This window comes from Eurypyga helias, unplaced genomic scaffold (genome assembly GCF_000690775.1).
Source record: "Eurypyga helias isolate BGI_N326 unplaced genomic scaffold, ASM69077v1 scaffold22856, whole genome shotgun sequence".
NCBI classification, from domain to species: domain Eukaryota; kingdom Metazoa; phylum Chordata; class Aves; order Eurypygiformes; family Eurypygidae; genus Eurypyga; species Eurypyga helias.
This window is the reverse complement of record NW_010257741.1, coordinates 3346-16580: the sequence shown is the minus strand read 5'-3', so window position 1 is coordinate 16580 and position 13235 is coordinate 3346. Positions and strand designations below refer to the sequence as shown.

At 43.3% G+C, this 13235-nt stretch overlaps 1 protein-coding gene across 1 annotated transcript in view; it reads left to right on the top strand.

Annotated features, from left to right (window-relative positions):
• Nucleotides 1–1990: 1990 nt before the first annotated feature.
• LOC104511501 (NF-X1-type zinc finger protein NFXL1-like) overlaps nucleotides 1991–13235 on the top strand; it is a 12980-nt gene continuing 1735 nt past the window's right edge. The window contains exons 1-4 of the mRNA XM_010154138.1: nucleotides 1991–2098; nucleotides 3344–3448; nucleotides 4613–4699; nucleotides 9056–9109. Of these exons, the coding sequence (XP_010152440.1) occupies nucleotides 1991–2098; nucleotides 3344–3448; nucleotides 4613–4699; nucleotides 9056–9109 (354 nt within the window). The remainder of the gene's footprint in view (nucleotides 2099–3343; nucleotides 3449–4612; nucleotides 4700–9055; nucleotides 9110–13235) is intronic.

Here is a 13235-nt window from a genome sequence, read left to right as displayed (position 1 = left end):
TTCTCCTCAGGGCTGCTCCCTATCCGCTCTGCACCCAGCCTGTACTTGTACATTAAGATTTAAATGCATTGCTCGTGGGCAGAATAGTTGTAGGGCTTTTTTGGGGTTTTCTTTTCAGAGCTGTGGATTAAATCCCTTTTTTGGAAAGGCCCTGCCATGTCAAACACAAAGCCTATCCGTTTTGGCCTTTAGTCCATGAGCTATTGATATGAGATCTGATATGGGGAAGAAGAACTGAAGGGGCAAACACTTTTCATTTTAGCACCCAGTAGCTCAGCATGGACACTTAAAAACAATCCAAAAAATCCTTTCCCACTACATTATTTATCCAGCAGAAGCAGCGATAGGATTGCTTTGTTTTTGTGAGGTCATGGGGAAATACTGTTTTGCCACTCATTTCACTGCTCCTCTTGATTATTTTTTTTTTAATGTTAGTTTTGCACTGGGAGGAGTAAAAAGAAAGTTACACTGCCAGCCTAATTCTAGTCCTCCACCCCTGTGGTTGTGAACGGTGTAGCTCTGTGCAGAGAACTAAATGTGTAAATTTTAAGTTTTGGTATGGGATTAAACATATTTCTGTGCTATGCAAATTTTGCTCTACTGGTGTGTAACGTAAGAATTTTATTGCACTCACACCTGGAGGTTGAGCTGAGGGCTACTGTCTGGAATCTGCCGCTGTTATGTCAGTTGTAAGACTGTTGGTTTGGGCTTTAACACTGTTAATGGAAATGTGCCTGATTGGCATGAAGAGGAAGCTGGAAGTAATAGTTCTAGCCATGGATTGTTCTGGCCAGCACGGGATGACCTGCAGGTGAGACTAGGTCATGTCACTGTGTATGATGCTCGTGGGCAGGGAGCCAGGAGAGGGGCCCTCTTCCTGCACCGAGGTTGTGGTCACTAGGGAGCAGACTCGGCCGTTGGACTCCGTGCTCCTGGCTGGTGGTGTGACCTCAGCAGCAGACAGGGCTGTAAGACGAGCTTCTCCCCTCACCTTTCCATAATGAGGCAAAATGCGAGGTAAATTTGCTGATGATCAGTTGTGCCTGAACAAACCTAAATTCCTTCTTTGATAAGATGACCCATTTTGATGTTATTTTGCTCCAGATGAAACAAATAGATCTGCTACATAAGGCTTAGGCAGAGCCCAGTGCCACTTAGTGAGTATCTAGTTCTGATACGGAAGAGAGTTAATATGAGGATGAAGGTGGGCTAAAGGAAACACCTGCTTGTATTTTATCATTTACTCACACACACACCCCCTCAAAAAAAATCTGAAACAAACAAAAACCAACAACAAAACTACAGAAAGAGTTGGACCAAGAGATGTGAACAGTAAGGAAATTTTCCCAAGGACTGGATTGACACCTGACCTTGCATTGTTTTCAGTAATAACCTTGGCACCAAAAAACGTTGGAATTTTCTGAAGAAAATGTGTGGAGTGCTGTCAGTACATGACAATTGAGGAGAGGCATCTGCAGCACACATGTATTAAGGACATGTTATTAGAGACAGATAAAACAGTAAGAATGGGCATGTCAAAGCTAATAATAAGCTCCTGGGAAACAGCAGAAACTCTTATTGTCACAGCATGATTAGCTAGAGAGAAATGCAAATGAGAGCTGAAGATATATTGGGGAAGATACTGTATTAAGAATAAGGAGAAATTAAGTTTTTCCTGCTGAGATGTCATTTGGAATATTACATGCAGTTCTGGCTACTGAATTCAAGAAACATTGGTTTAAGCTGGTTGAAATTTAATGAAGGGAATACTATGGGAATAGAGACTTTTATGGAAGGACAGGAGAGAAATATTTCAATATGAGGATAAGAACTGCAGGGTTTAGACTGGCTAGATCAAATGTAGGAAATTCAAAACAGCTCTTGCATCTTGTCGTGAGCTCCTGGAACAGCCTCCTTAGCGAAACTGTAGCGAGGGGGCAGAACGGGGGGTTGTTTTCATGGTAAGGCTTGATTGGGTCTTAGAGGTATCATGGGAGGACTGGACTTGCGGACTGAACACGATGACTTGGAAGTTCCTCTCGTCCTGTGTGAAATGTGCCGAAATGGTGACTGGAAGGACCTGAGCCTAAACCACAAAGTATCAGTGTAATAGTAGTTTGTGACTGGCAGGGACGTGAGAATGCGTGTCTGTGCCGTAATTTTTAGTCAGTAGGTTTTGGATTCTGTTTAGGTGTGTGTTTTGTGATACTAACTCAGTTGGTGAACCAGTTCCAATGGGCTTCTGAGAATCCAAATTTACACATCAGCAAGAAGCACATACACCTGGGTTTTATCTGATGTAGTATTCTCATTCTTGTGGCTGAAGTGATGTAGTACGTATACACTTTCAGTTTTTAAGAAATGTGAAAAAATGTAACTTTAAAATTGTGTGCCCTTATTTCCAAGCTGTACTCATCCCTTCATGACAGTGAAGAGGTGAAATTTCACTTTTAATAAAGAACACAGTCCAGTGCCATTTTAAGTAGTTTGGGAATTTAAAGCTACCTCTATATATGAATTGATGGGATGTCTTATGTGAGACTTGAAAATGAAAAATGATTATTGTGAAGATTTCTTATGGGTGTGTGTATGAGCAGCATTTTTTCAGTCAAGTTCTTAAGAGAAAGTTAAAAAAACATTGCTTTCTTGTCGGTTCTCTCTGATACAATGCTGGGAACATGGAGTCAGCATATTTAAATTAGTATCTCAGTTCTTAACGCAGTAATTGAATGATAATATTTTCATCCTAAATGTCAAAAATTGCACTGGCAGTGGAAAAAAGTTTATCTCACAGATGACAGAAACGAGATAATCTGCCAAACACAGAAATTTAGGATTCTGTTAAATTCTTTTGGACATAAGAATATTGGTGACCTATATTTGACTTTTGCATAGTTCAGAAGATTCTTGCTTCTGATATTTTTGCTTCTGGTTTTCCCCTCTTTCTTTTGTTGGCTGATTTACAGTACACTTAATTTCAATTTTCACTTTCTTTTTTACCCTACCTACTCCTATTCCCCCAAAATACAGATAGTTGGGGTAATCGTATAAATTACTGTGGAGGCGGCTATTCCTGAAACATTGGAAAGGAGAAACTGGTTTTTAATCAAGCTGTGCCAATAAAAGATAAATTGTTTTACAGGAACTGAAATATGGTAAATAACAAGCAAATGTTTGCAATAAAAAAAAAAATCACCTGGTCAGAAGTGGAAAAACTGATAAGGTGGATGAGTTTTTTCTGTTAAGCTGCCGTGTGTGACATAAAGCCAGTTCGTAGGCTCTTGGTGATTTTATGATCACTTACTGGTGTGGGGGTTTTGTTGGTGTGTTCTGTTCTTTGCAGTTGCCCTGTGGTCACCGGTGCAAGGAGATTTGCCATTCGGGTAGCTGTCCTCTGAACTGCAGCCAGAAGGTTAAGCTCCGGTGTCTCTGTAAGAGACTGAAAAAGGTAAATTTCTGAGTTACAGTTTTGAGAACGATGCGTTTTGCCTGTGCCTAGGCTTGTAGGATGGATTGTCTCTGGCGCAGGTTAGAATAGGTCCAGCTACTCTACGGGGCTGTAACAGTTGGCGTGAGCTGAGGGTTTGGCCTGCAGCATCAGAAGATTTACTGGAGGAGGTAACATCCTGTTAGCTACAAAGTGCATTAGCTGCCTGACTTCCAGTAGCTTTATCCTGAGGTTTTGTAGCTCCATTGAGAGAACAGTCGCATAACCTGGAGTGATTTGAGAAGAAAAATACGTTTTTCTGACGATATTTAGAAAGCTTGCTTGAGGTCAGCCAAGCGCAGGTGTTGTGAACCCCTGGCTGGTGTGATCACCCAGGGTTCTTCGCACACCTCCAGCGGCACGCGCAGGCGCCCGCAGCCTGGGCTTCTAGCAGCGGTGACGTACCAGGTGTGTTGCAGCCGTAGCGGATGACGAGGGGAGGAGCAGAAACTGATGTGATCTTGGCGAATAAGAATGACATAATGAAAGAATTGTGACCGGTCTTAATGAAAAGGTGCTTAAATTATTTTTCTGGACCCAGTTAACTCCTGAGCCTTCCAACCAGGCTGTAGTTAACCGCAAGTGTCGCAGGTGGGGTGTTCCACAGGAGACAGGATGACAGGTACGGAACAAGTGCTGCCAACTGAATGGTCTCTGCTTACAGATAACGCCTTTTATCCTTTTCCAGTATAAGGGGGAGAGGAAGGAAGTGTGTGTGAGAAGGCAATTTTTTCCCCATGACCAGACCTTGCCCTGGAATCTCAGCCAGTTACGGGAATGTAGATGAAATTACACTACTCTGACTGCTGGCTCTTTCTGCCAGAGTTCAGAAGCTTATCTTGCTTTGTCTTTGACAAACAAGTGAGAAAAGAGGAGAGAGGAGAAATTAAACTGGGCTATTTGATTTATTCTTGCTTTCAGTGTAGCTTATCAGAAAGAAGGAAAAGATAAAAAGGACAATTTAATACAGGATTACAGGTTCTGATAACATTTCATCATTAGCTTTCTGTGCATCCAGTGTTTTACTAAAGGATGGTTTATAATTATTTTCATGAGGAAGTGGACATGGTAACTAAAATTTTATGCAGGGAAACAGTTATAAAAATACTCAAATAATATTTACAGGAAGTACAATGCAGCAAGATACAAGAAGGCCAGGTTTCACTGGAATGCGACGCGTTATGCAAGGAAATGAAACGGAAAGCATCTGAGGTAATGTATCCATTGTAGCTGTAACTTCTTCTCAGTCCTTTAAGAAAAGTAGGGAAAAAATGAACACAATTATTTTTCAAGGCAATACCAGAAAAAATACAATGTAAGTAGATGGGTGCTGTTTAACAGGAGCTGCTTTTCAGACTTGCCTCTGTCATAGTGGGGGAGAATTACAGTGTTTGAGACAGCGTTAATTAACTCGGTGAAATACTATGTTAAAACAACATTGTTATTTTCCTGGTGGTGTTTTTTTAAATTTGTTAGAACTGGTTCTTTCCTCTTCCACTGAGAACAAGTGACAATCAGTGACGGTAAAACCATCACTGCTGCTGATTGGTGCTGTAGGATTAGGGCCTGGCTGCTTCATGGGGCATTGTTAGATCTGCTCTTCCCTGTGGAAGTTTTGCAGGCCGGGAATGCCCAACTTGTCCAGCATGAGGAATGTGATCCTGTCATGCTCCACCAGTTACTCTGTGCCAGAGGCATGGAGAGTTTTCCGGCAGTTGCAGTATACTTTTTAGCCTGCTGTAAATGTGACCTCCCTAGCAGCTGTTTTACAAAGTACAGAAATCGCTGCGCGCCGTCAGCTGGAGAGGCAAAAGATCAACCTTGCTCTTATAAGCCCTTTATAAAAACATAAAGAATTGGTGCATGACCTGCTTTGTTTTTATTGGGTAATTGGTAGTGATGAACGTACAACCCAAAAACTAAGTGGGTAAAGCTGACTTTCTGTCAGCTTCTGCTCAGGTTTTCACAGTTGATTGCCAGGTTCTACAAAGTGTCACATAGACTGAATCCTGCAAGTTTGCAGGCAGGTGAAATAAGACTCTTGGGATATGCCTTTAGAGAATCCCAGCCATAGCAAACCGTTCCAGTAAGAGTGCGAAGGTAAGTTCGTGGGATGTGGAGTGTACTAGAGCAGAGTGGATTCACAGCAGCCTGCATGAGCTGGGACAGCAGTGTGTCAGCTGCTGGTTTACTTCAGCAGGTGCTAGTTCCTGTTTCTCGCCCCTGACACTCTAATTCTCAGGGAGGAACAGACTAATGCAATGAGCAAATGACTACAAGTTTATGCTAGATGCAATGCCACAGACACACTGTGTGGCATAACCTAGCTCTTCCTCACAGAACAACATGGATTTATTTGGTTTGGGGTTTTTATATGAAGTTACAAAGTTCTATTTGGATACTTACTAGACACCTTTTTATAGCCTGTGTTGACTTGTGAATCATAGAATGGTTTGGGTTGGAAGGGACCTTGAAGATCATCTAGTTCCACCCCCCCTGCCATGGGCAGGGACACCTTCCACTAGACCAGGTTGCTCCAAGCCTCATCCAGCCTGGCCTTGAACACTTCCGGGGGTGGGAATCTGCAGTTTATCTGGGCAACCGCAACTCTCTCAGCCTGTCCCCACAGCAGAGGGGCTCCAGCCCTCTGAGCATCTTTGTGGCCTCCTCTGGACTCTGCAGTCTATATCCTTCTGATGTTTGGGGGCGTCACAGCTGAACTGCAGGTGGGGTCTCACAAGAGCAGAGTACAGGGGCAGAATCCCCTCCCTCGCCCTGCTGGCCACACTTCTCTGGATACAGCCCAGGATACAGTTGGCTTTCTGGGCTGCCAGCGCACACGGCCGGCTCATGTCCAACTTTTCATCCCCCAGTACCCCCAAGTCCTTCTCCTCAGAGCTGCTCTCTATCCACTCTCCACCCAGCCTGTGCTTGTGCTTGCCCTGCCCCACGTAAATGGCATACAAGAATGATCTCCTGTTATATGCACTTGACAAAAGGAGTTTATTATGTCAAATACTGTTCAGTGGGGCAAGACTGGACAAAGTCTGTTAAAAACCGCAGACATTTACAAAGATAATTTAGTTTGCATGGTTGTAAAACAAGTATTAATTTCCAAACCCAAAGTCTGTTATCTCTTAATAAACCTCTATGTATAGCATGTATTCTATGATTCTATTCCATGCTATTCTGAGGAATGGAATGTGTCTTTTACTGTACATTTTACTAAAAACATAGTTCTGGAGAGATCTTTTTCCATACTGTGGTTACAGTGGTTAAGCTTTCCTCTACCTGTGTGTATCATACCTATGTATCTTACACCAATATGACCATGCCAACGTAAAAAGAAGCTCTTCTGTTGCTTTTTGCCTGTTTGTGGGTCAGGTTTTCCGCTGGTGTGGAAGTTCTGCCATTAGATGGCACTGGAACCCAGGCAGCTGGCTGCGCAGGGTCTTCTGCACCAGGCTGCGATTTCACATGTGCATGGCTGAAAGGCCTTTTATACGGGTTTCTAAAGAGGCTCTGCCATTGTATCTAGACTAATGAAACTCAATAATGCTTTTATTTGATGTACAGTTTAGCAATTTAAAAAATTGCCTGAAAACCTGCAAATCTGACTGTTCTGTGACCCTGTTCTCAGTGCACTCTGTTTGAGCTACAGCGTGCTAAAGTGTGGGCTGGTGGGTTTTCTCCTTAGGTGTGAAGAGCTCTTCAATTGCACATCGTTTGGAACAAATTCCACCTGCACAAACCTTATTTAGTAAATTATTGTCACTGTTGGTATGCAAATCATCCAGTTATTAGGGTCAAGACTGTTTTTAATTTCAAGTTATTAATCAGGTTTTTACATATGACTTTTCTAAGGTGGCGAGTCAGTGGATGCAATGCTAAAGGTCTGAGGAATGTACACAAGAAGGCAGACACATGTACTTCATAGAATCATAGAATGAATCACAGAATGGTTTGGGTTGGAAGGGACCTTAAAGACCATCTAGTTCCAACCTCCCTGCCATGGGCAGGGACACCTTCCACTAGACCAGGTTGCTCAAAGCCTCATCCAGCCTGGCCTTGAACACTTCCAGGGATGGGGCATCCACAGCTTCCCTGGGCAACCTGTTCCTGTGCCTCACCACCCTCTCCGGGAAGAACTTCTTCCTGATATCTAATCTAAACCTCCCCACTTTCAATTTAAACCCGTTCCCCCTTGTCCTGTCACTACAGGCCCTTGTAAAAAGTCCCCTCCCAGCTTCCTTGTAGCCCCTTCAGGTACTGGAAGGTGCAATAAGGTCTCCCCGGAGGCTTCTCTTCTCCCGGCTGAACAAGCCCAACTCTCTCAGCCTGTCCCCATAGCAGAGGGGCTCTGATCATCTTCGTGGCCTCCGCTGAACTTACTCCATGTCTATACTCTCCCTGTTACTACTATTACTGTACTGATCTCTGACAATGGGAATTTTGGAGCTGGTGTCTTTCTGTTCAATGGCCTTTGGATCTCTCTGCTATTAGCATGCCTAATCGTTTTTCAGTCGACATAAACTTTTGGCATCTGTGAACATCCTGTAGCATTGGATTTCTAGATTTAGCCAAATGCTCTGTGGGAGTAGAATACTTCCCTCCGTTATGAACAGGCCTCCTGGTAACTTCATTTTATGCCTTTGCTTTTGTGTTATGACAAATATTTAGCATCTTCACACTCCTCAGGATTCTGTGCATTTTTTTTCCCCTGCTGACCCCTAGTTATGCATCTGTTCAGGGGGAAGCCACTCCATCCTGTTGGCTTTTGTATGTGTTTAGGCCTGACATTCTCCTGTCATTGCAGGGCCAGAACTGCATACAAGAGTGAAGATTCCAGTGCATCGTGATTACATATTGACATTTTTTGTGTGCCATTCTCCTCTTAATAATTTCTTGCATTTAATTTGCTTTCTTGAACACCACAAAATGCTTCTGTGGAATTATCAGTGGTAACTCACATGATTTCTTTTCATGATTTCTTTTCATATGGCTTTCTGGTGGTGAAGCATTCTTAATTACTTTTGGCTTGCATTACATCAAGGGCTTTAAAGCAGTTTGGTTATGTGATATCCAATATATGTTGTATTTGGTACAAATACAGAGGTTTCCTTTTGCTCCAGGAGTCAGGGAATATTTAAAGTACTTGGAATGAAATGTTTGTGTAAATTATACGTTTAGGAATTTATCTCTGTGTAAGGTGTGCTGAGTTGAGGATAAGTTGCTGAAAACAGAGTAAGTGTTTTTAGGACTTTGCCTGGTTGTTAGTGAACAAACTCTTCTTTTTAGGTTTTATATTTGTCGGTTGAGCTTGTCCAGTTGAAGTCTCAAGTTCAAATTATAACCTTGTAGCATCCATTATAAATTCCATGTTTTCCAAATGTGAGATGGTGCAACTGTTTCCAAGAACATTTTGTGATCTTAAGTTAAGAGCTCACTTCATGGAGGTTTTGCTCACTTTTGCTGAGAACTACTCTGTAGAAGTAACTATGGCTCTGTAAGAAAATGGTTTAGGCTGCTGTTTACAACATTTGCTTATCACTTTGTATGTCTGAACAGATAAAAGAGGCAGAAGCCAAAGCTGCTATTGAAGAAGAGAAACGAAGGCAACAGGTATCAACCTCTCTTCTTCCCCACTTTGTTCTTCTTAGTAAATTGTTCAATTTACATGCAACTAAAGATGTATAATTGGTGACGTGACATGCACAGTCATTCTCTCTGTTGTTATCTTACTCCAAGATGTGTGCTGGGAATGTTTTACAGTGGTTAAGAGCCCATGTGTTTTCCCAAACAATTTTCATGTTACGCAATTGGTAATTAATCCGTTTAATCTTGCACTGCTGTAACTGTGTGTAGTATGGCTTATTTTTACAATGCTCAGTGCTCTTGATTTTAATCAATCACTTAATAATGCATAAACCCCACAGAATTGCTGAATAGCCTCCACAGAGGTTTAAATATTGGGTGAAGCTTCCCTCCTCCTTCCCATCATGAAAGTGAGTCTTTGTCCTTCGAGGTCTCTGACAGGGGCAGGGGGAAGGGTATTTATTGTAAGTGCTGTTGGTGGTGAGCATACGTTGTGGGCGCTGTAATCCAAGAAGCTGCTGTGCCAGCTGCCTGGGGACACTGACGCTGGTCAGTTGGTGGCGAGGGCTGGCTCAGGTTTGTCGGCTGGAGGCCACAGCCTTAACGCGCTCCTTCCAACCAGCACGTGCACGTGTGCCTGAGCACGTGACGCCAAACTGTACTCGAAGTCTGGGGTGTGCTTTCTCACTCTCCTTTTACTCAGCTGTCACAACGTGTTGGGTTACACTTGTGTTTTCAGCCGCGCGTCACGCTGTTCTGACGGTGGAGCCCTGGCTCGCCCTCTGCTTGAAAAGGGGTGTGGGAGGCTTACTCACACGCCCGAGCCTCCTGTTGCATTCTCCCAATCGGATAGACAGTTTCTCTGGGGGTCACAACTTCTGTTATGCATAGAGGCTTTGTTAAAGCGTTACGTCAAGCACCCACTACTCCAGCAAGGCCTGCTTTTGTTTCTCAGAGGAGAGTGTCTACTCGGCGTGCAGGAAAAGCGTGCCGTCAGGTACCCGTTGGCCAAGGGACCGGGCACTGCTTTGTCATCGCCTCGTAATGTTTAGGGGTACATTCGTGCCTCAGCTGTCCGCAGTATTGATCACATACTCCCTCATGCAACCCACAGACAGCTCTTCCAATTCTTCTTGCGCTCTAAGGTGGCCTTGGAAACGTTTGTTCTGGGACATGGGTCAGAAGTGTCGCTTGCGCAGAGATGTCTGAAACGTGTCATTAGGCAGAGCTAATCCGTAACTGGGGGTTCTGCAAGCCGAGTGCCGAAGTGTACTAATGGACTTCTACACGTGTGAAGAACATGCTTACAGTTCTAGAGCTGAAAATTCAAAGCTGCTAGTGTTTGTACTGATTGTCTTTTCACAAATTCCAGAAGCCATCCCAGTTACTAATGATTTCTGCCTCAAAATCACTTAACTTACTGAGGATTTACTAGGGGGACTATAACGAGGCTTCTCTGAAACTGTAACAGATTTACTCCACCAACACAGCGTGCAACATCTGGATTGTTCAGCAGTGATGGCTTCTCTCTGCAGTCACCCCACCGTTGCTTTCTACTTGTACAATCACTGAAGTCTCACAGTTGCATCCAGCAGTAGCCTTGCGCAGTACAGGGCAACTGCTTCTGTGTACGTGTTTTGTGGTGGATGCAGCTTCAGGGGTAGAAAACTTTGCCTATATGTAATCAAGCCTATTAAAAAGTTAACTAGGAGTGTCCAGTTATATAGAATCACAGAATGGGTTGGGTTGGAAGGGGCCTTAAAGACCATCTAGTTCCAACCCCCCTGCCATGGGCAGGGACACCTTCCACTAGACCAGGTTGCTCCAAGCCTCATCCAGCCTGGCCTTGGACACTTCCAGGGATGGGGCATCCACAGCTTCTCTGGGAAACCTGTCCCAGTGCCTCACCACCCTCCTTGTGAAGAACTCCTTCCTGATATCCAATCTAAATCTCCCCACTTTCAATTTAAACCCATTACCCCTTGTCCTGTCACTACAGGCCCTTGTAAAAAGTCCCCCCCAGCTTCCTTGTAGCCCCTTCAGGTACTGGAAGGGGCAATAAGGTCTCCCCGGAGCCTTCCCTTCTCCCGGCTGAACAAGCCCAACTCTCTCAGCCTGTCCCCATAGCAGAGGGGCTCCAGCCCTCTGAGCATCTTCGTGGCTTCCTCTGGTCTCGCTCCAACCGTTCTATATACTTCCAATGTTGTGGGTAATGTGTAGCACACTAGTCAACAGTAAAAAAATAATAGTAGGACAAATAAAAAAAGACAACTAATAAATAGGCTGTAGAATTGCACACAAGTACTAACCTCGGCTACTGCAGCCTTTTATCTAACATTGATTCCCTTCCAATTTGGTCTCGTAATCTGCCATCTGGTGATGCAAACTGAAGGACATCGCTGTCCTAGGGTGTTGGGTCCTCTTAAGAGTATGGATTTGCTGGGTGTGCTTCCCTCTCTGACAGAAGTTTTCATCTTGCACCACCTTCCTGATCTTATTATCATGTTTTTATACAGACAGTTCATCTGTTACTCGCAACTTCTTGAGACCTGTTTTCATTAATACTTATTAAATCCCTTACCCACAAACTAGTTAGGGCTCTGGTAAGTCTGCACACGTATGCTTTGCTATTTGCTGTATTTGGTAGCAGCTTTTGCTAATACTGCTTACAGATGGGATCGCTTGTTTCTCGGTGCGAGGCCTGATTAGGCTTTTCATCATGGCCCTAGCAGCTGAGTGGCACTGTGTGAGGCCAGGGTTTTCACAGTTGCTAGAGGTGGTAACAAGATCAGTGCCTCGATTATTTAACATTGCAGACCAAGCGCTCTCTCTGTCCCACTCCGGTGTAAAGGATTTGGTTGCTTTTTTTAAGCTAACTGCTAACAGTCAAAAGTTTCGAGACTGAAAGTCAAGGTCTCAGGCCTGGATTCTCATTTAAAAAGTTGGATGAACCATTTTGTTTCCTTTTCTCTTCGCAAGAAAAATGCTTTGACAGCTCCTTAGAAGTTAAAAAAGTCAAGCATCCCCTCTGTAAAATGTAAGACCTGCAATTTCAGACTATATGCATTGTGTCTGTGTACTCGCATTTACTTGCGTTCATTTAGCTTCATGTTCCCGTGAGTCATCTGCTCCTTCCAGTGCAGGAAGAATCTAGAGAATACCACATGAAGTAGAAAAATCCAGTACCTGAGCAATACTACATTATACATTACCTGACATCAAATCGCTTTGAGTGTTCAGCTCAAATGCGTTTCATTTCACTTTAAATATGTCTGTACACAGGAAGTTGGGTTCTTACTCTGAATAAAAAGCTTGACCTTATTTAGCTTGAAAAAAATAAGGTAGTTTGAAGACTGGGCACAACCGTTCCTTTATTGTTCAGAGATCATCGAGGTGACGCTTTGGGAACGATGGCAGTTACATAAAATCCGTAGGTAGCTTTTCAAGGATAGTGATGGCTTCTCTCTCGTATTCTGTGCCCACGGACCTTTTTTCATCCTGTGTTTTGTTTTTTATAATGTATGTATTTTTAGCTGGGTTTTCATAAGGATCACTAGGAAGGCAATTCAGTACCTGTTATATAATTGTTCAAGCCCTATATTTTAATTCAGATTACTGCAATTCATGAAGCACTCTGCTTTTAAAACTTAGAGATCACAAGTATATAATAGCTGTAGAAGTCCCAAGTTTTATTTAGCATCTGGGCAAGATGAAATACTGCCGTGTTATCTATAAAACCTTAAGAACTCTGCACTTGCTTCCAGATTTTGGATTCTGAAAAAATGTTTCACTGAAATACTTTTCTAAAGGAGGATTAGCTATTCGGAAGTAATCTTGTTTCAAATAGCAGGCTGTGGAACTTGGTCTGAACTTTTCTCCCGTATCATCAGGGGAGTGCCAACAATTTCTGCCTTTGTTAGGTACAAAGGAACAGACATCAAAATGGGTCCCCTTCTCCTGCTAACAGTGGTATCTGGCACAGGAAGGGCAGTAAGATCCGCCTTGTGAAACTCTGACAAATGCTTGCTGTCAGTAGAGGAAGACCAGACATCAGGCAATCTTTGAATTCCAAAGGAAAATTATATTTACTGGACTACTTCTCTGCCCATTTCCCAAAACAGTCTTATTCGTGTTCCTTTAATGTACCTACCTT